Here is a 21,623-nt window from a genome sequence, read left to right as displayed (position 1 = left end):
TATATATATATATATATAAAAGAGGAATTTGTGCATATTTTGATTAAGCATTCTGGACCAAATGGTCAACATGTATGCATGATCTTCGAATTCTTGGGTGATAATCTATTAACCCTTATAAAGTATTCAAACTATTGTGGCATTCCAATAAACAAGGTTAAAGAAATTTGCTTTCATATTCTTACTGGACTCGATTAATTGCATCGCCAACTTTCAATCATTCACATCGGAAAAACTATTGTTAGGTTAATTTGAAATGCAAATTTGTGGATTTAGGAAATGCTTGTTGGACGTATAAAAAATTTACATCTGATATACAAACGAGAGAATGCAGGTGTCCCGAGGTTCTTATTGGATCTAGATATTGAACTTCGGCTGATCTTTGGTCGTTGGCTTGTATTTGCTTTGAGCTGGCCACTGGTGATGTCCTTTTCGATCCTCATTCAGGTGACAACTATGATAGAGACGAGTAATTATACACTCTTTGAATACAATTTAAACTACTTTTAGCTCTTAGACTTGATGAATAATCCCTTTATTGTGTAGGATCATTTAGCACTGATGATGGAGCTTCTTGGGATGATGCCACTCAAGGTATAGGGTATTTTAGTATTATTAAAATTTTAAGATTCATTGTTGATGAAGACAGATTGCTTTAGGGAGTCTTATTCGCGGGATTTCTTCAATAGGAATGGTGATTTGAGGCATATTAAAGAGTTGCATTTTTCGACTATGAGTCAAGTTCTCATTGAGAAATACGGTATGAGTGAGGAAGATGCTAAGGAAATGAAGATTTTGTACCCGAGAAGAGACCAACAGCTGCACAATGTCTTAAACATCCATGGTTTAGAGTTCGGCCTAAGCAGCTTCTAAATGTAAAGCAGCAAGAAGAGATGGTAATTGTGTAAATGAAAAAAGTGATGAAAGTGAAGCCTGGGAAGTTGGAGTAGGAAAAATGGCTATTGCTGATGCAATGTAACTTGGGAATTTAAAATTTAATTTTATGTAATTTAAATATTATGCCTTATTTGCATTACCACAACCAAATAGAAAAAAGAATCTAATATAGAATATGTAATTTGAATAAATAAATAAAAAAGCACCACCCACGAATAATAATTTTAAAGATTCTAAAAGAAATAATTAACAATTACAACACAATGGACTCAAATTATACCCAGCCTATTCATGCCTGCAATAGTGTGAATTGTTCTTATTTGAACTTACAGAAATAGATTTTCTCAAACAAAAAAGTTCTCCACACCCTAATCCTATTATACAGAACCCGAACACAATATAATAACATAAAACCCTATATATGTATAAAACAATGGCAAACACGCAAACAAACCAACCGAAGAAGAAGAGGGCAAGAATATTGAATGCCTGATGAATGAAGTGAAATGAATTGGCTCAAAGTAGAAATAATATCAAACTATAATACTTAGCCGGCCAACTCATGCTCTGTATAAAATGACTGTTTTTTTTACTAATTCCGAAGATCCAAAATATATTATTATCACATCAAACCGGCAAGCAAAGCCCCAGGATCTGATAAATCCACTTGCGGAGGCTGTGTTGGTGTTGGTTCAGGTGCTCGTGGAATCGAAGGAATGCTAATCAGTTGTTCCTTAATAAACTCCTTCAATCTGTATTCAAAAACCCATTTCAATGTAAAGATATAAATATTGAGAATGCCGATTTTGAGTCCAACATTTAAGCCTTTTTTTGAAATTTTGGTAATGAAAAGTTGGGTTATTGAGTTAAAAAGACTTAAAAAGGGTAATAAAATATAATGCGAAAACTACCATTTTCTTCATCACATCATTTTTCAAATAACTAACCCCAGATCAAACAAGGCCTTAAATTATTCCACTAAATACCAAGGATATTTTGGTCATTTAGCATAAAAGTGAAAGGAACTGAAAAACATACTCAAATGTAAGGGCGGGATCTCCTGAAGCAACGGTCATACGCAGCTGTGTTCTATCAGCTGGGTCTGTTTCGATTCTTACCTGAAGGGGAGGGCAAAGAAAGGAGACACATAAGTAAACACACAAATTTTCTTTAAAATTTGTTTCTTCATCATAAATGGTTAAAATAAAAATATCAGTCTTACCAAGGCTAGCATTGCTCGTGTAGTCTCTGAATAGAAAGTTGTGCTTGCGACCAAATTATTAGGATTTGGATCCTGCAAATTAAAAATCAAACAGAACCCTAATAGTTTGTTCGTTTTTTCCTACACGAGACTTTAGGAAAAAGGAATTTGAATGAAAATCAACTTACAAGTCCTGGAAGAACCATCACATTGAAACTGTTGAATATGTTGGCCATATCATTAAGTTGCATTGGTTTTACACCTCTAACCTATATCATGTCAAACTTTAACATAAACAACTTGTTGGATATACAACAAAAATAAAACATAGCACTATATTTTTTTTTTGAAAACTTCTCACTTTTATTGTACAAAACGATATTGTACACTTTTCAAAAAGGCTTGTTAAGTGTACAATTGACATAACTGGTAGATGAATGTATTTACCACTTCTTGAAGTTTTAGAGGAGGCCCAGAAAGCGATCTCCACTGAAGGAAAAACTCTTCACCATTCAATGATATAGGTTGAAGAAATTTATTTAGGACAGCAGGAAGGCGAAGTCTGACATTAACCTGTAGAGAGATAGATAGGGACAATGATCAACAACAAGGAATCTATCCACATTACTATTTTCTTTTCTTTTTTTGCAAAAAATATCCACATGACATTGTAGTAACAAGGGCATACAACATGCGAAGAAAACTTGTACGAGAAGTCAAGAACTGCCACATCTCTACTCGGGCGAAGGTTGATAATCTCAAGCGGGCATTGCACCTACAAAGATGAAGAGCAACATTCTAATTTTGAGAAAGTGTAGAGGCAAATTGTAGCAAGATATTGTGGATTACTTTTCTATTGACTTGAATAAAAAGAATATTAAGAATAATATAATACATGCAACTCTTTTTTAATGGAAAAAATAAAAGTTCTTTATTCTTAAACATTTTAATAGTGTAGTAGCAAGTAATTATATTATTATTTTTTTAAAAAGTAATTGTAATACATTTGTGTTAAATACTTCAAAAGGAAAGCAACAAATAGGAAAGAAAAACATAAAAATACATCCAAGTTTGTCAATGTGAAATAACATAAACAAAAATCATGATAAATCAAAACACAATAAAAAAAATAGGCCGAAACCTAAAAAAAATTATTGATCATTTCATGGTCGATGTTAAAGATAATTATCAACCTTGGTTAGGAGGTTCCCACCATTTAAAAAGATGAGAAAGAAGTGAAAAATCATCCTTTAATTCTATCCTAATTGAGTCTTTCCTTCAAATATTCTCATATTTATTTCATCACATATTTTCCACCAAAGGGTGATCGGAAGTAATTAGAGTATATTATATAAGTAACTATGTATTCCCTATTTCAGACAAGATCTTTAGTCTTATGTTCCTAACATACCAATATTCATACATATCGTGGTGCTTCCTAGTCTATAATACCCTACCACCATTAAATCCTCCAAAACACCATATAATTGAACATATATCATTGGAAATAAAGACAGAATGGGTAATAAAATAATATATATTAGCATGTTGGGAAGATGTTGGTGATACTTAAAGTGGCCCTAGTGTGGCTTCAATGAGTTTTTTTTTCTTATTATCATTAAATCTTGACTTATCTTTGAGATAATTCAAATGTATTTAGATATACTTGAAAACTAAAATAGACTGTCTTGCCTGTGCCCGTGGGGGAATAGTATCAGGCACTAACGAGCGCTCTATCTTCAAATGAGAGGGGGAGAGCGTTAAAGCTTGAACTGAAACAAGTGGTGCAGTATTCTTGTTTCCCATGTAAAGCAGTAGGCGTCCTTGATGTGCCCTCCATTCTGCCTTGATACCAATCTGTAAACAGAACAAAAAATGAAAAAAAAAGGTTTAAATGCAATATCTTTTTAGCAAACTGAAAAGAACCATGTGCAACCAAAAAAGGTTGTAAATGAATCAACTACTACGTGAGGACACATACCTGAATATAAGGATCCTCATATAACACACCACTATCCTTGAGGCACAAAATACTAAATCTTTCAGCAATATTTCCAATTGGCTGCAAGCATTTAACATAAAACCCAATCAATATTTCTAGCATACTGAACAACATTTCAACCATATATTCTCTGCAGTATATTTCCTCTTGGTTGAGAATATATATCAAGCTCATTTAGAAATGATTGACAATAACGTGATAGTGCTAGATACACTTGTTATGCGAGCGCTTTAACTTGAAACTCAATTCTTTGAAACCTGGTTCAGATCCACAGTGGACCTAGTAAGTGCTAAAAAACAGTATGTATCAATGGTCTAAATCCTTTATATCAAGGATCTCTCACTAAGTAGTCAATGTTGAACATATTAGGGGTTACAATTTGACACCGGAGACACATTTAAGGTCTAGTTAAGAAACTGCCAACAATAATTCAAAAAAAAAAAATAGCTTCTTGATTAGGACAATTATACAAGTTGAAGGTCCAAATAAGTACTTGACATCTTGGAAATATATATGGGTTCTGCTTTCTTTTAACAATGCAACAAAGCAGTTTCTAGGAAGAACTCGCATGAGTTATATAAGTGATTAGCAATGTTCTGTAATCACATGTTTAACAAACATGCTATCAAGTTATTGTTGTTAGTGTTACGGTACCAATATGCACAATAAAAAGCTCAATCAACAATAGTGCATATAATCATCAGTGTTATGATCAAGAATTAGGATATAATCCGTTTAAAACAAATAATATACTTCATCCTTTTACAAGATCCACCAGATCAATCAATTTTGTAAAAGCACATAGAGAAACTAGCTAAGTATTCTCATGGAAATGTTGTTTCCATGCCAGATGTTCAAACCTTAATAATAGACATTGAGAAACTGCTAGTAAGGAAATAATCGTCAAAACACAAATATATGAGTTGATGACTACCTGGACAGAATTTGGCTGCTCACCAACAGTTGCAATTGCTAAAGCATCTTCACTTGGAATACCTTCATGTGGAGACATCATCTTATGCTCTGAAGTGGAACCGTTATCTGGAGGACCTTCAATCGCTAATGGACCTAAGAGATCACCAAGGAGATCAGCAGAAGAATCAAGAGGTTGGGGATCCACTATGGTTAACACCCCATTGGTATGAGTCAGTTCCTGATCTCCTGGTCGATGATCCTGTCAGCATAAGCAGATTTTCAATAATATCCAAGTTTAATTGAGGACTACATTACACCATCAATGATGCATTAACCTAAATTTCAAGTCGAGATTTCAGGAAACCATGAGGATATTATCTCACCGTGTTGCTTGTGCTAGGAATCTTTACAAGGCCAAGCTGGCTGACAGGTACTGTTCCCGCAACAGGGGGTTGATCAGTTACTACCAAAGCATTGGAAGCTTGCTGTTGTGTTCGCATCTTAATAGCACTTTGCTCTGCTGTATCAGACTCGGTGTCTTCAGCCTTTTTTATTAGAGCAGACTGAATTCGGAATTGAAGAGGCATTAGAGTTGGAGACTAAGTTCAATTGACTTGTAGAAATTAAAAAATAAAATAAATTGCATCATGAAATAGAGAGAAATAATAGCTGACTAGTTTACAAGTAAATTCATCTTTGTATACCTGACGCTCTGTAAATTTTGGCATTTCAGCCAATATATCCATTAAAGCTGCACCCTTCTTACTCAACTCAAAATATTCAACAGCTCTTTGTTGAATCTCAACATCAATACAACTTTCATATCTACAAACAATGACATTATTCTTCAGCCATATTGAGGAGGGAGGATAAATTGTGTGACCTCAAAGAAAATGAAAGGGAAATATTCCCAGGTCAGTGTTTTTTAATCTTACTTGCGGAAGATCATCCAAATTTGATTCTGTAATTCCGGATCTGGAGGTTGAGTGTGCATCAAAATTTTGGCATATGATGAAAGCAGGATGGGAATGGTTGAAATCCTGATTATATACAATTCCCATAAGGATAAATGATAAAACCATCAATCTCAAAAGCAGAAAACCAAAATCATTCTTACGAAACAGTGGGAAGCTTTTCATGAATAAGATTAAAAATCTCCCTTGGACTGAACCCAGGACGACTAGCCAGAAGGTGACTATATTCTCCAAGGATATAAGCACCAACCTGCTTCAATGAAGTGTGTACAATAGTTAAAGACTACACACTTATCACGGGAATGTGGAAAAATACCTCAACTAACTATGCAATTGACATTGTGAAAGACATGGGAATTGTATAATACCATAGTTAAACAACATTGCTTGACACATCACTATAAGGCACAATAAGAATCTTTCTAATTTTCTTCATCACTAAGTGATCTTAGTTAAAGAACTTTTCTGTTTATCTTAGACATTACTCTATTTTTTTTTAAATGGTCAGGATATTAAGACTCGGACCCATAACCTTACGGACATGAAGACATTACTCTGTAAGGAATTCAGAACCTTGGCTAACTGGTAAATATTTTTAAATCCTGAATAGTAAAAGATATATAAACACAGTTTATATACTTCACCTCTAACAAAACAGAAAAATAAACATAAACTTTCTTGGCCTGCTTTTGATCATTGACATATATTCTATAGAGTAGAATCTTAAAGTCTTGTCTACCAGTAATGCTACTGTACGCACCTTGACCATTGTCTCATGTATAGCAGGCTTGTCAAGATACTCTTTAACTTTTACTGCCGCGTAAGGCTGACAAGACAGAGAAATGAAGAATGTTTGTCAGTCAATTATCTTTATAAACTACAGGCACAACACATTCATTTCAACCAGATTTTTACCTACCTGCAGGTCCTCGTTATTTGTAACGAATTGCACAACACGAAACCATATATCATCACTAACAAAATCACCTGCTTTATCAATCAACTGAAGGATCACATCCACATACCTGAAAATAATTGGGGGTGAGATACATTGAAGTACAAACCATACAATTCAATCCAACCATTAACACAATCAATTTTCACTCCAGTAGCCACAAAACTGCTTGACTCTCTTGCTTATTGAAGTTCAAACAACTTTAAGGGTGTGTTTGGTAGAAAGTACAGCCTGTATGGAGTACAAGTTGTATATGTTATTATTGTTTGGTTGCAAGTATAATTAATGAGTATAAGTTGTATAGGATTTATAATTAATCAGTAAGTTGTATAAGACATTTTTTCCCTTTCAATTTAAGTGATAATTTGTTTATTTTTTTTTATAAAAGGTCAACTTTTATTATTTTCTATATATAATCATTATAATGATAATAACAATTAATGTTATTATTTGTTTAATTGTATAATAATATTAGTAAAAATTATAGTATCAATAATGATAAAATATAATAAAAATATATATACATATTATATATGTGTAAAGTATCATATAATAATAACATATGATACTAATATAATGATATGTAATCATAACCAATTACACTATAAAAAATTATAGTGTCACAAATATCATTTTGTTAATATAATAAATATCATTCTATAACAAATAAAAATATTTTAATATTATAATGGTATTATTAATTTATTTTTTCATAAATAATACCTATATAATATTAAAATAAAATATTATTTTATTTAATTATAATTAATATATTTTTAATAATATGGTAAATTTAATAATAAAATATGAAATTTGTTTTATGCATCTTATAATATTAAATTATAAATAATAATAAATGAAAAAATGTCTCACTTTTTCAAAAATAATTAAATATAATTGGAAATAAAATAAAGAGGTGTAAAAAATGTCTTGTACCTAAGGGCAGCTATGAACATGCTTATATCAATGAGGTATAAGTAACATAAGGGGAATAAGTTTGTACCTAGAAACAAATTACCGATGTTACTTGTACTGTCCAAACAGCGTTGTACCCTTTACCAATCGCACCCTAACTTGCTACATTCTATGTACTTCTAGACAGATTAAGAGTATCCTAAATGATGAATATTTATGATGTCTTGATTATGCCAATGCCGAAAACTTCACAAACTTGGAAATAATTATGTGAAACCATAGGAAAAAAACAGCTATTGACTAAAATCCTCAGCACTGTCAATAGATTTACATGGTGAACTTTGTGTTCCATAGTTTGTATGTGAAGTTCTAAATACACTAACCATGTGGTGTGTCTTGGGCATATGTAGTTCTTCAATTACACAAAAACAAATTGAACAATTCAAGAATTTCATCTGAGTTAGAAAACAGTACCATGATAAATCGGGGGCAAATTTCTCCGCAAGAATGGCAGCTTTTAGTGACAACTCTTCACGAATCACAAATTCTGCAGTACTGAGGTACTGAAAAAGAGAGTTGTAGAAATATTAGTTCATACTTTTTCTAGAAACATCTCGTGCATCAAGGGAATTGCAATGTCTTGATGTTGAAGATGAGAGTTTATCTAAATCAAGGTAGGAGTAAGCTGTTGCTCCTGGTGAGTGGTTACCTGCAATAATTCTTCAACTATGTCCTTCGCATTAGAAACATCACACATGCCATATAGAAGATCTAGGGCACGTCTTCTTATGCTGATGAATCCAAATTATGATCAATGTTAGAATTGGTAGTCTAAATTTTGTCTAATTTTACTACATGTTTCAATAATGATTAGCACAATATGTATATATGTACATATGCAAACACACATTAAATACTTAACACAAAAAAGAAATACCGCACACATTAAGTAGATATAAAGCAATTGTGAACTTCGCTTCTTTTTTAATTTCTGTTAACTGGGAAAGAAGTAGTCTTGAACAACAAAGCATTATTCACAGTTGGGTACCACTTAGATTTTCAGGCAATTGAAACAATGAATATATGACTTCAAAAATGAAATTAGTTAAATGTGCAATTTCTCTTCCATGCTTAGTTTCCAAATTCGAGGTGGCCAATCAACAATCTACAACTGAAGAATTGAGTTTCTGCTTTCAATGACGCCAAGATTATTCAGACTGATCAAACAACAGACCTATGGTTTCACCAAATAGAATGTTAAAGACATGGGAAACAACTCCTTTGTGCATGAAGAGAATAGGAAGAGAAGGAAACACAGAGACTTTGTCTGTAGCACTAGAATACTCCTTTACCTCCTTGATGTGGGACTACTATTATGGATTACATGTTCACACATGCTCAGAAAGTGGCATTCAGGATCCTCAATCAGATATGAAACATGTCTAGGTGATATCAACATTAACCGCCCATCGAGGCCTAAAAGGTCCACAAAAGGAAACCCCTTCATGATATACCGTGGTATGGAGGAACTACGCATCAATGATAGAGCGGTCTAATGAACAGGACCAATGCAGGAAATCTCAAATTGAAATGCAAAAAGAAGTTAATAAATAGGATAAGCAAAGCTGGAGTAACATAGAAACATAACATAAGAATATCAGCACACAGAAATTCAAGTACAACAATATAAGTACTAAAAACAACAGCTAAACCTAAGCTTCAAGAGAGAGTATAACATCAAGGCAGGGTTGCGTCTAGAACTAACCTGATGTCTGGATCCTTTAATGAGGTGATGATCTGTGCTTGATGTCTTTTGATAATGTCTTGCACATCTGTAACCATCAACATCCTGGACATATTCTCCTGCATGAATTGCCACGTCAAGCTATCAGAGGGAAGAAAAAGCAACATAATGTAGTCTAACATTCCCAATTATAATCAAGAAAGGTAAGTGTTTGCATCTTACAAGACCAAGGTATCTAATATTAGGCTCACGAACAGCTATAAATTTCCCAAGCAATGCAACACATTGAGACATCATTTCCTTTTCCGCATCCAGATGCATGACCTGTTCACAAATATCAATTATCAAAGAGCTCTTCCCATTTCTATTTTTGTGATCTGAAAACGCGGGCTAAAAGAGATAGTGCCAAGTGTCAACAACTAAAACAAACTTTTACCCAATTTTCGTCAAGCTTTACAAGAGAAAGGGATTAATCATGCATGTTCTCCTGTATAATGCTCAAATGGAAAGGTACTTACAAGAGAAAGGGCTTCAAAGAGAACTGCATGGGATGCATTGTTTTTGTTGACATTTTTCACAACATCAGTTCCCATGAGAATCCTTTGCAGAACCTAAATCAGCAAATATGTCCTTTAGAATGATGAAACTGGGTAAGAATGCAGTAAATATAGAGGCCAAAATAGACCTCAAACAATGATCTTCTGCTGCTGGGATCTTCAATGACTGGGAAATACTGAAGTGCCCTCATTGTCTTAACCTGAAATGACAAAAACCAGTAAGGGCCAACTACCTATAAGCCATATATATCATTTTAAAAATAACTACATCAAAAATCACTATTTTTAAAATCAACATTTCTATATCTGGTATTTGGCTATTATAACGAGGAAAGCAGCCTAAATAAATTCTAGAAACCTGAAGCCAAGGTGATGGTATCCCATAGTAAGTGTATTCTTGAGGAATATCCTGGTTCCTAGCCAGTCTTTCCAATGTCTTCACACACTTAGGTAAGCAGCTCCAATAGGCATCATAATTATTTGACACTAAAGAAACAAAAAGACTCATTGAAGATGTCAAAACACCCAAATCACGTTCATCTAATAACTGTGCCATCCGGTCTGACCTGTAAAACAAACCCAAAGAGGAAATAATGCAAAAAAAAGTCAATGGTAGAGAAAGTTTTATAAATAGTATTAGAACTTTCCACCAAGAACATAAACTGCATACCAGCCATCTACATTGACAACATCAGGATTTTTTCTAAACAGGCGAAGAAGACATAGTGCTGCCTTTTTTCTCACAAGTGGTCTGCAACTACTTGATATCTGAGTAAAAGAAGTCAGTTACTTCCAGTAATACCTTAAGAAAAATTAAACATCTGCATATGCTTTTCTTACAAGAATTTTCTGAACATCTGGAGCTAGGGATTCAGCAAACTCTCTACCACCAATATTACCAACCTGAGGAAAAGGTTCAAATAAAACTATCTAAGTCTATGAATAATGACTAGACACCGTCTCTAGGTTATAATTTACAAATAACCATCATTTAGGAGGTTATAGAATTTTAAGAATATAGTAGAAGACAAAGTGAAGGACAATAAGGACCCAATAATGTACCACGCCATAGTGAAACTCTATGGAAAACATTTAGATATACTTACATTTTGATGTATAACATGTGGACCAGAATATCATGACAGGATATAAGAACCATACCAGTGTGAGTGCGAGGCACTGAAAAGTTTCGTTGCGGCCAATAATGTCATTGCGGACTGTATTAATGGCCAATCTCAAAAAATCATGATTCTCATTGAGTAAACATGATGTTACAATGTAACCAACCTGCAATATTTGCATGACTATAGAAGTTAGTTCGAAAATAGAGGCTCTGGAGACAAATAAAGAAATGCATAGCATACATATAAACCATTCAATGCAAGTTCTTTCAGAATTAACTACATTATTGTTCAACCTGCACATATGTGAAGTGTAGAACCCAGCCATTACTGTACAAATACAAATAAACAAACATCTAACCAAATTCAGTCTAATAGGTAAGATTGGAATCCAAACGACTTAAGCATTAGGATAAGTAGATATAATCATTTTTATTTCCAGATTTAAACTTGAAAAAGGAATTTGTCACTCTAATTCACACAAAAGGAGCCTAGGGTCCTGTATCCACACTATGTCTAAGGCAACAGTTGTTAACCAAGTAAATTACGAAAATATTGTTAGACAGTTCAGACTAGCATATCCCTTGACTATTACAGCTTTGTATCAATAAAATCACCTAAAACGTTTTGATACAGTCTCAGAATCAATTCCCTTCCACTACCTTGACTTGTGGCTAGCTCTATTTGTAGCCATTGGCATAGCACCTATCAAGCTTGCACTGCCCCCAATATAGCATAATCTCAATTCTTGTTTTTAATCAATACAATTTGGTTCTTTTATTGATCACCTTGATTTCATTCTGCTTCTTGCAAGAGAAAACATGGTCCTTTATCTTCTATGAGACTGCAACTCTTATCATATTGGACTAGATCAATTTACGTTGATAGGATCTAGTTGTGTCATAGGCAAGGTTCTTATATCCTGCCTGGAAGTATGATTTTACGTTCACTTATAAGTTGAAGGATGTATTGCGCTATTATTGAGCCATATTACCCCAGATATTTTCCTTGTACCAACATATGCTTGAGAAAAAGGTGTTTAGACACTTTTATATTTATATAATCCTATTAATACTAATTTGATTATCCTTATATTTAAAGTCATCTGAAAATATCCTATAATTGTAAACATATATATAGGGACATGATCTCACTCTAATCCATATGATTAATATTCCAGAAAATTTCTCATTTGTTGACATTACGAAAATAAGAGCTATAAGAGGTGAGAACGAAGATAAAAGCTACATGGAAAAGGGATGATTAAAGTAATCAGAACACTACATCTTCATCAACAACACATGATAACATGTGCACTGTAATAGACTTGTATCTTCCAGTCTGTTAAAATCCCTGATCACACACTCTAAGTCTAAGGGATGATGGACTTTCCCCTAAAGAAAACCAACCAACTGCTGTAAAGGGTAGTTTTGTTGGCAGTGCTGTTGGGATTATGTTATCTTATGTAACATGTACTTTTATCTAAATCTTAACTAGCCCTTATACAATTTACATTTGACAAGCCCTCCTGCCTAACATAAGAATATTATTAGTGTTCTCTACCTTCAGGTTTATTATCATGGTACATTTTCTTTAACATTCAAGATTATTGTTGGGATCATATCTTATAATATGATCACAATCTTCAGGTTACATGGTGGCATTTCACAATCTTCAGATTACATGGTAGTATTTCAAATTTATCACATGAAGAATAGTATGGATCCGATGTTTATATGAAAAGTGGTGTCAAAAAGTCCAAATTCTCTGAGTCAATACATTCAAAGCATCTCAAACTTTGACTATATTATAAGAATGACAAACTTGTTAGCAAATCAGAATTCATTTTACCTGTTTTTCTGGATACTTTGGGGCAGATATTAAAGAAACAGCTTCCATATGACCAAAATCAACATCATAACCAAGCATATAGATGTAAAGCATTTTCCAAACATATTTCTTCTTCTCATATGGCGCCAAACCCTGTCAATCGGACAAGAAAAATTTAAGTTCCGTGGATGAATCGTTAAATGTCTTCCACCAATTTCTTACTATTGTGGAAATAGATCACCATTCTCAAAGAAAATTATTCAATACCATGTCAAACATATTGCAGTTAAAAAACCATCATATAGCTAAGTTTTGAGAATAGTACATTGCTAAAATATTGCTTACAAGACAAACCGAGAATGAAGTTTTAAACCTATTTACATATTTTCTGAAGATGTACTAATAATTTTCATTAAACTACCTTCGAATTTGACACATTAGTTTCTTTGAAATGATTCTCAAGCATAAAATACATTACAAATCATGAATGTCTAGAGTTATATATTGACTAATGGAATGTGATTGCATTAGTTGGATAGGTTAGTGTTGAAGGATGTTGAGCAGCTTAACTAAGGCTATTCAAATGTCGAGACAAATCAACTACTGCATTTGTTTAATTAAAAATTTCCATATTAAAATTCAAGTTTGTTCTCTATCTCATATCGAGAGTAGGACTCGGACTTGGAGTCACTCTCTTTTCTCTGTAGTTTCTTGTACAGGCTAAGATAGAAGAAAATGGATGTGGTTGTTGGAGAAATGTCACACATAAAGGCATAATTCATTGATCGCACAGAATTCAGCCTTTATGGATTTGAGGTAAGTGATGAATTACTACTTCATTCAAGTAGCTGGAGAGAAGAAACCAGTTCAATTGCCTCAGTTCCATTACATAGTTCAAGCTATACACTAAAACAGGAAATGAGAGCAACATTCTACCATTCCTAAACAACTAAGCTAACTGTAGATGACATAGTTTCGAACAGATACAATTCAATGAAAAAAACTTCAAGTTGTAATGAGAAACCCTAACCTTCTCATTTTTGAAACGAGTGCGAACTTTACCAAGCTCTTTATCAACGCGCAAACGTTCTTGCTCTTTGTTTTGACAATTCCGAATATCGCTGATGAAAACAGATAAACCTCTCATACCTGACAACGCCATCGCCTCTCAGATCCAACCGAGAGGATGCCGCTGCTGTGGACAGGACTGCCTGGTGTTTACCTTCACTAGATCTCACTTGTTTTCACGTTTGGGATCGAGTTTATGAGAAAAGTTGGAAGATCGATGTGAAATTCTTAGTGAGAAGACGAGACTGTTGATGATCTAAAGAGAGAGAAAGAAGAGAGATGAAGGTGGACTGAAGATTTTCCCTTGTTTTGGTTGGGTTCGAGAAGCCATCGAACAACAGCTGATGAGCTGGAGACGACTTTTACTATTTCTTACTACTATTATTCATCATCATTTCAAATTTTTAGTTTTACATGCCAATTTTTTCATTTAAATTTTTTATTTTAAAAATATAATACATAATTTTATTTTTAAATTTTAAAGAAGAACTCAATAATTAAAATATAAATTATTTTAAATATTAAAATTTAGAGTTTTTATAGTTAAAGTTATACGAAAGTATATTTTATTATTTAAAAAGTATTATCTACTTAAATAATACATTTTTTTACGGTATAAATGTAATATTACTTTCTTATTTCTTAATTTTTTTAATTTAATACATTATTCTTTTATATAACTTTTTAAAAAATACAACTTGTTTTTATCCACCCTCGGTTATCTATAAAAAAAATAATTTTTTTAAGTCATCATAATATTTTTTCAAGTTCACTCCAACTCGAATTTTTATATTTATTTCTAGTGACATTTATAAATAAATAAAATATTAATGTGAATTAAGAGTTTTAAATATGAATGTTTTAAAATTCATTAGTCAAAATATTAATATAATATGAATTTCAGTAAATTAAAAACTGTATCTCGTCTATGAAAAGAATATAAGAAAAAAAACATGATACTTATTTTCCACAAGGAAGAGATAATTTATATTCTTTTCTAGAACAAAATATGTTCTAAGATGAGACAAACTAGGTAACCTATTAAGGTCACCAAATTCAATTATAGAATTTTATTTAAAAAATAAATATTTAAATGTTTAAATTAAGGATGACAACTATAATTTGTTACACATTTTTTTTTATCTAAATTGTATTGTTTGGTGCAATTTTTATCCTATTTGACTAGTGATTGAATAAATATGGGACATGAATGATTTTTTGTGTTGATAAACATCTTTTAATATATATCATTAATAATATATTTATTATTTATATTTTATAAGAGTATTAAATTTAATATTTTATAATAATGTGAATTTTTAATGTAAATGTACATCATAAAAAAACATCAATTTATAGAATTTTATCATAAAAAAATATTTTTCATTAAATATGGTATAGCTGATACCTATGGAAAATTAACAAAATTTAAAAATATATTAAGCCTAACATATAAATATTAATAAAGAGAATATCATCTAAATATTGTTCAAATCCATACCACATTGCAAAATAGCATTCAAAGAGCAAAATGTCATATCTTTTCAACAAAAGTCATACTTTTTTCTTTTATTTTAGAAAGTTGAGGGACTTATTTTATGTCTTCTTTATGAAACATTTTTTTAAATATTCTTTGATGGTTAAAAAAATATATAATTTACAATTTATCTAGATGGTGCATCTTCTCTCCTTAGTCCTTCTTAGGATTTTTTTTTTCTTATAATTATATTTTTAGTTAACTATAAGAAGATTGCAAACTAGTGGTCTGAATATTAAAATTGACTAAATATTTTCTTTATCTCCAAATCAAACTTCAAATTAATTTGTTAATTAATTATCTTTTCAATAAAAAAATATTGATTTTAGAAAGTTTGTATTTGAGTACATTTACATCTATCTAGTAGAAAATATTAAAATGAGTGTTGCTCGAGTTGACGTATTTTTTGTTTAACTAACCGAGATATTTATTGTTTGAGTACATTTACCTTTACAAATGCTTGAATAAAGAAAATAAGAATGAATATGTCTCATTTGTGAATCCCAACAACACTCGCTTTGAAACATTGAATAGATATAACATTTGTATAATCGAATACAACACTACATACAAGACTACATAAAGATTTTAATTTATCAAACTTACTACATACTAGTTAATTATTGTCATTTATGCCGGTACCAATGGATCTTGACTATCATAAATGAGGATAAGAGCTTATATATGTATTGGACTCGAAGATGATTGGAAAACCATTGTCATTTGTTAGGTAGTAGATTATCATTTATAATAGGCTAGGTTTTGAACATAAGTTTTTATTTTTTACAATGTAGTGGGGTGAAAATGTATTATGCCTAAAGGGGTATTTTAAAATGACCAGGTTTTACATCATTGATGGTGTGTATAATATTTGTGACTATGTATGTAGGCATTATTTTATAGTTCTTATTATTTGAATGGTGAGTAGTTGCATTATCTTCTAAATTTTGTTAGGGTAACCTACAACAAAGTGGTTGCGTTGAATTTGAATATTGTATAATGCGTTACCGGAAATAGATTTGCTTAAAGATAAAATCGACAATTAGAGAAGAAAATATTATTTCTTCATGGAATGCATTAACATATTTCTGTTTAGTCTTGCATAAGATGTCTACTTCAACTCACATTTTTTTTTCAGAATTATTGGTTAAGCATTAATCAAAATTATGAACATTATACATTTTAAATTTCAGTTTATAAGATAGACAAATACTAATACTAGTATTACAACCAATCTCAATATGTCGAAGTTAGAAGTGAATGGAGATTGTGAATTTTTGGTTGTATTTAGATATTTATATATACATCTAATTGAAGTTGGTAGGTTAAACATGTGTCAAATTGAATTTCTGAATTCATTTGGTGGTAATAACTTAAAATTTTATTTTGGTTAAAATATTGTCGATACATTTTTAAAAATATATTTTTACTACAACACGGTATATCTACATTGTTTTTCTATAATTAATTGGAATGCATAAGAGTTTTTTTTGGTTGCATATTACTATCTAATAACTAAAAAAATATATTAATAAAATATTTGAATTTGATCTACACTAGAGCGGTAAGACGGCTAACCCATGACGGAACAGGCCTACCCACCAAAACCCATTGTTTGACGAGTCGACGGGAGCGGGCCCACCATTTCAATGGGCTGAAAATCCTCAACCCAAGGTGGGTTGCGGGTTGGGCTGGATTACCTCACTACAAATAAAAAACATTAAAAGTTTTAGAAAACAAGAGTTCAAGACCATGATCAAATAGTCATAATACACACCAAACAAGAGTCTTGTTTATCGTTACACATTAATTGACAAAATAGTTCAACAAAATAACTAAAATTTGAAAGATTCATAAAATAAAATTTTCAGTAAAGTCAACATTCTTTAAATATCATCATCAATAGCCTATAAATCAGATTTAAAAAAATTTATGCCAACCTGTGGGCCTACTCAAGCCCGACTCGCTTAGGCCCGTGACCCAAGCGGGCTAGCCCGTGTAAGCTCACCTCCAAATGAGTTGCTAATATTTCAACTCAACCGGTCTAAATTGTTTGGCGGGACGAGCCAACCCAACTGACCTCCCTAATTGACAATTGACCCTAATTGACGTCTCTAATCAGCCCATTACAAATATAATATAATTATTTTAAAACATTTCATATCAAATTTATCAAAATTCATGATATAATAAATACATCTTTTTGTAAATTAAAATGAGATAAACAAAAATAAGAGTATCTTCCAATCCTCTAAATAAAATATTAAACATTCATAAATACTTTATTCTTCAACTAGAGAAGTAGTCTGTTCTATGTTGCATCAATCTCTCAATCCCAAAGAACATAAAATTACCATCAACATTAATCAAATTCTTCTCATGATTACTCCAAATTGAAACGGTGTCGTTTACAATCAAAACTACTTTATCATCTTCGAGTACAACGTCAAGTTCTTTCTTCCCCCGTATTATCTTCCCGCGAAATTATCCTCCATCTGAATAGTGTTCCATATGGATCAATCAATTGCGCCATTCTTTTTGCATAATTTATAGTACCCAATGTGTAAATATAGATCTCAAACAAATCGTTGGCCTATTTCAAGAAATCAAACATGAATTGTTGAAGTTTTGTCACCATGTTTAAGTCTTTGAGAAATAAAGGATCTTCTGTAAAGTTTTTTATTTAAAAGATTTGTTTCATCTCGTTGTTATCAATTTTGTTTAGGTTGAAAATTGTGTAGATAAGAATGTGGTGGAGATTGATGATGAGACATAACTTTTTCTATTTTTATTGTCTTCTCCAAATCAATTCGCCCATATAAAACTATTTGTTCTTGGTGATATTTGATTTATATAGTTGAGTTTAACCATTTTTATCCAGTAACCTAAACAAAACTTGACTTTAGAAATATGATCATCATATCATGAAAACTTAAATTATGAGATCAAAACTAACTGAGAGAAAAAATAGACTCAATGAATAAAGAGTTAAAGAGGATAAATAACCATTAAAACTATACTTTAAAATAGAGAATCTACTTTTATTTGAATTTTGAAGTTATTTGAAATTATAATATATATATTTTTATTTATCAATAAAAACATATTATTAATTTATTTGGAAATAAAATATTTCGATTAATAATTTTAAAACTATTTTATTTTAAATATTATTAATATAAAAGATTTGTTTAATAAATTTCTCTATCTTTCACATTTTTGTATTGTTGTAATATTAAATAAATATTTTATTTAATACTTGACCATTAGTTAATACTGGAGTTAGGATTGGACTTGGTCATAGAATTTCTCTTAATTTAATATTTGAGAGTATTTATGACAATATATTATGGATTATGAAAGTAAAATATATTATTTTTAGTAAATAAATAAATAAATAAAACATGAGTTTTCTTTCAGATCTAAGTTTTAATGGGATTATTTAATTTTATTTAGGATGTCTAGACTTATTCAAATAAAATATATTGTCAAAGATATTTTAAAATAAATAAATTTAATTCATCATTATAATTTTAACTAATAAATCATTAAATTTATAAATTTAAATATATAAATATAATATTTATTTTTATAAATTTTAAATATTAAAAAATATTTTAATAATTTAATATAAATAATCTCATTCATTTCAATCAATAAATAAAAATTAAAAACATGCCTAGATTTAGAGAATATAATTAACTTAAGTTAATAATTCACAATGTAAAATACAAATATTAGTTAGATTATTTAAATCATTTATGAAAACAAATTACAATCTTATCATCTATTATTTAATCAATCATATCATTTAATTTTATTTATTTATTAACATTATTAATATATATAATAATTGTTTTTATAATTTTTTATATCTTCTATATATTGTTTTGTTAGTTTTAATACTAATTAAATAAATACTTTTTAGGTTTTAATTAATAATTAAATCACATAATTTATGAATTAAATATAAATATATTTTTGTTTTATTTAATTTTTATAAAATTTAATTTTAATAATTTAATATAAATAATTCTAAATTAACTATTTTTAATCAAACAATATCATTTTAAATAATTTATAAAAAACAATAACCCAAGATCATACAAGCTCTAAGAGTGTTTGATATCGGTTATCTATATTTATAAAAATAAACAGAACAAATCCTTACTTTATTTTCGTAATAATAATTACATGATTAATATATAAATTTAATTTCAAAATTAAAACAATATTTAAGAGAAATTAAAACCATGCCTAGATTTAGGAAGACTACTTTTTTGTTGGGATTAGTTAAATAATTTTTAAAAATTCACCATCTTTATATATATATATATATATATATATATATATATATATATATATATATATATATATATATATATATATATATATATATATATATATATATATATATATATATATATATATATATATATATATATATATATATATATATATCATGTAATCAATTTCACAATTAGTTATTTATAAATACAATACTCTTTACTTTGTTTTATTTAATATATATTAGTATATTTTAAATATATTTATCTAAAAATATGGTTTTTTTAATCTAACCTAACAAGATTATTTAAATAATTTATTATATCATCATCCAGATATTATAATGGTAAATATTTTGTTATGATATTTTAAAATAATTAAAACTATAACCCTTAAAAATCATGGATTTAAAATAAAATACAATACTAATACACTCAAACAAATAATTAGATTAAATAAATAAAATAATAAAATTAGTTGCATTCATCCACATCTAGGTCGCTTACTCATTTAATTTTTAATTAACAAGAATTATATTGATTATATTTGAGATTATGTAAAAAAAAAAATGTAACGGTGAATAATATGTTATTTTATATTAACAAATATAAAATATGATTAAATAAGTAGTTCTTTCATTCTTTTCTCTAATACACAAATTAACCATTTAAATCCATTAAATCAAAATAGAGCACAGATTCTTTTTCTATATTTGATAACAATATGTATGAATATAATAAGTAACTCAAAATAAATAAATTTTCTTCACCAACAAATGTTATTCATCATTTTCTCCATTAAAATCATTTAAGTTGGATCTACACATTACAAATATAATATAATGGATCTCAAAATAATTTATTCAAAATATATTAAAATTCACTATATAAACTCCTTCTTTATAAATTAGAATGAGATACAAATAAAACTAAGAATATATCAAAAAAATTACATATTCGAAAATATTTCATTTACCGCCAGCTTCAAATAATCTCTTACATCTCTATCAATGATTTCCGTTGTTCCAATCTTAGGATCAAAAAACATTGTGTGAGTCTTCTTAAGCAAATAAAATACATTTGACAATTCATAATCCTCAAATTCTCTTTCCTTCATATATTTACTGGTCCCAAAGAAATTAAAACGATTAACATTAATTAAATTTCTCAAATGATTACTCCAAACCGAAACAGTATCGTCTACAATCAAAATCGTCTTCTCGTCTGCATATACGACATCAAGTCCTTTCTGTCCCCTAATCGTACAATCTTCCTGCGAAATTATCCTACACCCAAAGAGTGTTTCATCTGGATCAATCAATTTCGCCATTCTTTTCGCATAATCTCTAGTACCCATTGTATAAATCCAAAGTTGGAATAAATTGTTGGCCTCTTTCAAAAAATCGAACACGAAAGGTCGAAGTTTCGTCACCATGTTAAATTCATTGAAGAAGAAAAGATTTTTCTGCAAATCTTTTGTTGTAAAGATTTCTGACATCTTGTCCTTACCAAAATTTTCCATGTTAAATGAGTGGAGAAGGGTGTGGTCGAGATCGAGGATAAGATGTAACTTCTTCTCTTTGATTTTATTCTTCAAATCGATTTGCCGGAATTGAGTCAT

At 30.1% G+C, this 21,623-nt stretch overlaps 2 protein-coding genes across 3 annotated transcripts; both read right to left on the bottom strand.

The window, feature by feature from the left end:
- Positions 1 to 1,110: 1,110 nt before the first annotated feature.
- Positions 1,111 to 14,520, bottom strand: LOC124933634 (AP-2 complex subunit alpha-1-like). 2 transcript variants are annotated; one of them, XM_047474067.1, is made up of 27 exons: positions 14,142 to 14,520; positions 13,133 to 13,264; positions 11,322 to 11,447; positions 11,001 to 11,063; positions 10,831 to 10,928; positions 10,519 to 10,726; positions 10,289 to 10,360; positions 10,122 to 10,214; positions 9,826 to 9,927; positions 9,625 to 9,722; positions 8,569 to 8,650; positions 8,334 to 8,422; positions 6,909 to 7,014; positions 6,750 to 6,815; positions 6,133 to 6,239; positions 5,951 to 6,055; positions 5,720 to 5,840; positions 5,398 to 5,578; positions 5,035 to 5,270; positions 4,080 to 4,160; positions 3,791 to 3,955; positions 2,787 to 2,873; positions 2,546 to 2,671; positions 2,287 to 2,367; positions 2,120 to 2,191; positions 1,936 to 2,015; positions 1,111 to 1,649 (listed from the first exon to the last, which is right to left on the bottom strand). In XM_047474067.1, the coding sequence occupies exons 1-27, from the start codon at positions 14,271 to 14,273 to the stop codon at positions 1,520 to 1,522; spliced, it is 3,039 nt and encodes a 1,012-aa protein (XP_047330023.1). In that variant the 5' UTR covers positions 14,274 to 14,520; the 3' UTR covers positions 1,111 to 1,519. The 2 variants fall into 2 exon arrangements, with proteins under 2 accessions (XP_047330023.1, XP_047330022.1); XM_047474066.1 differs by having other exon boundaries at positions 5,035 to 5,274; positions 5,399 to 5,578; positions 14,142 to 14,518.
- A 6,431-nt stretch (positions 14,521 to 20,951) lies between these two features.
- LOC124934660 (RNA polymerase II C-terminal domain phosphatase-like 4) lies at positions 20,952 to 21,623 on the bottom strand. The gene has a single exon (XM_047475180.1). The coding sequence runs from the start codon at positions 21,621 to 21,623 to the stop codon at positions 20,952 to 20,954; it is 672 nt and encodes a 223-aa protein (XP_047331136.1).

This window comes from Impatiens glandulifera, chromosome 4 (assembly GCF_907164915.1).
Source record: "Impatiens glandulifera chromosome 4, dImpGla2.1, whole genome shotgun sequence".
NCBI lineage: Eukaryota > Viridiplantae > Streptophyta > Magnoliopsida > Ericales > Balsaminaceae > Impatiens > Impatiens glandulifera.
This window is presented reverse-complemented; position numbering and strand designations above follow the sequence as displayed.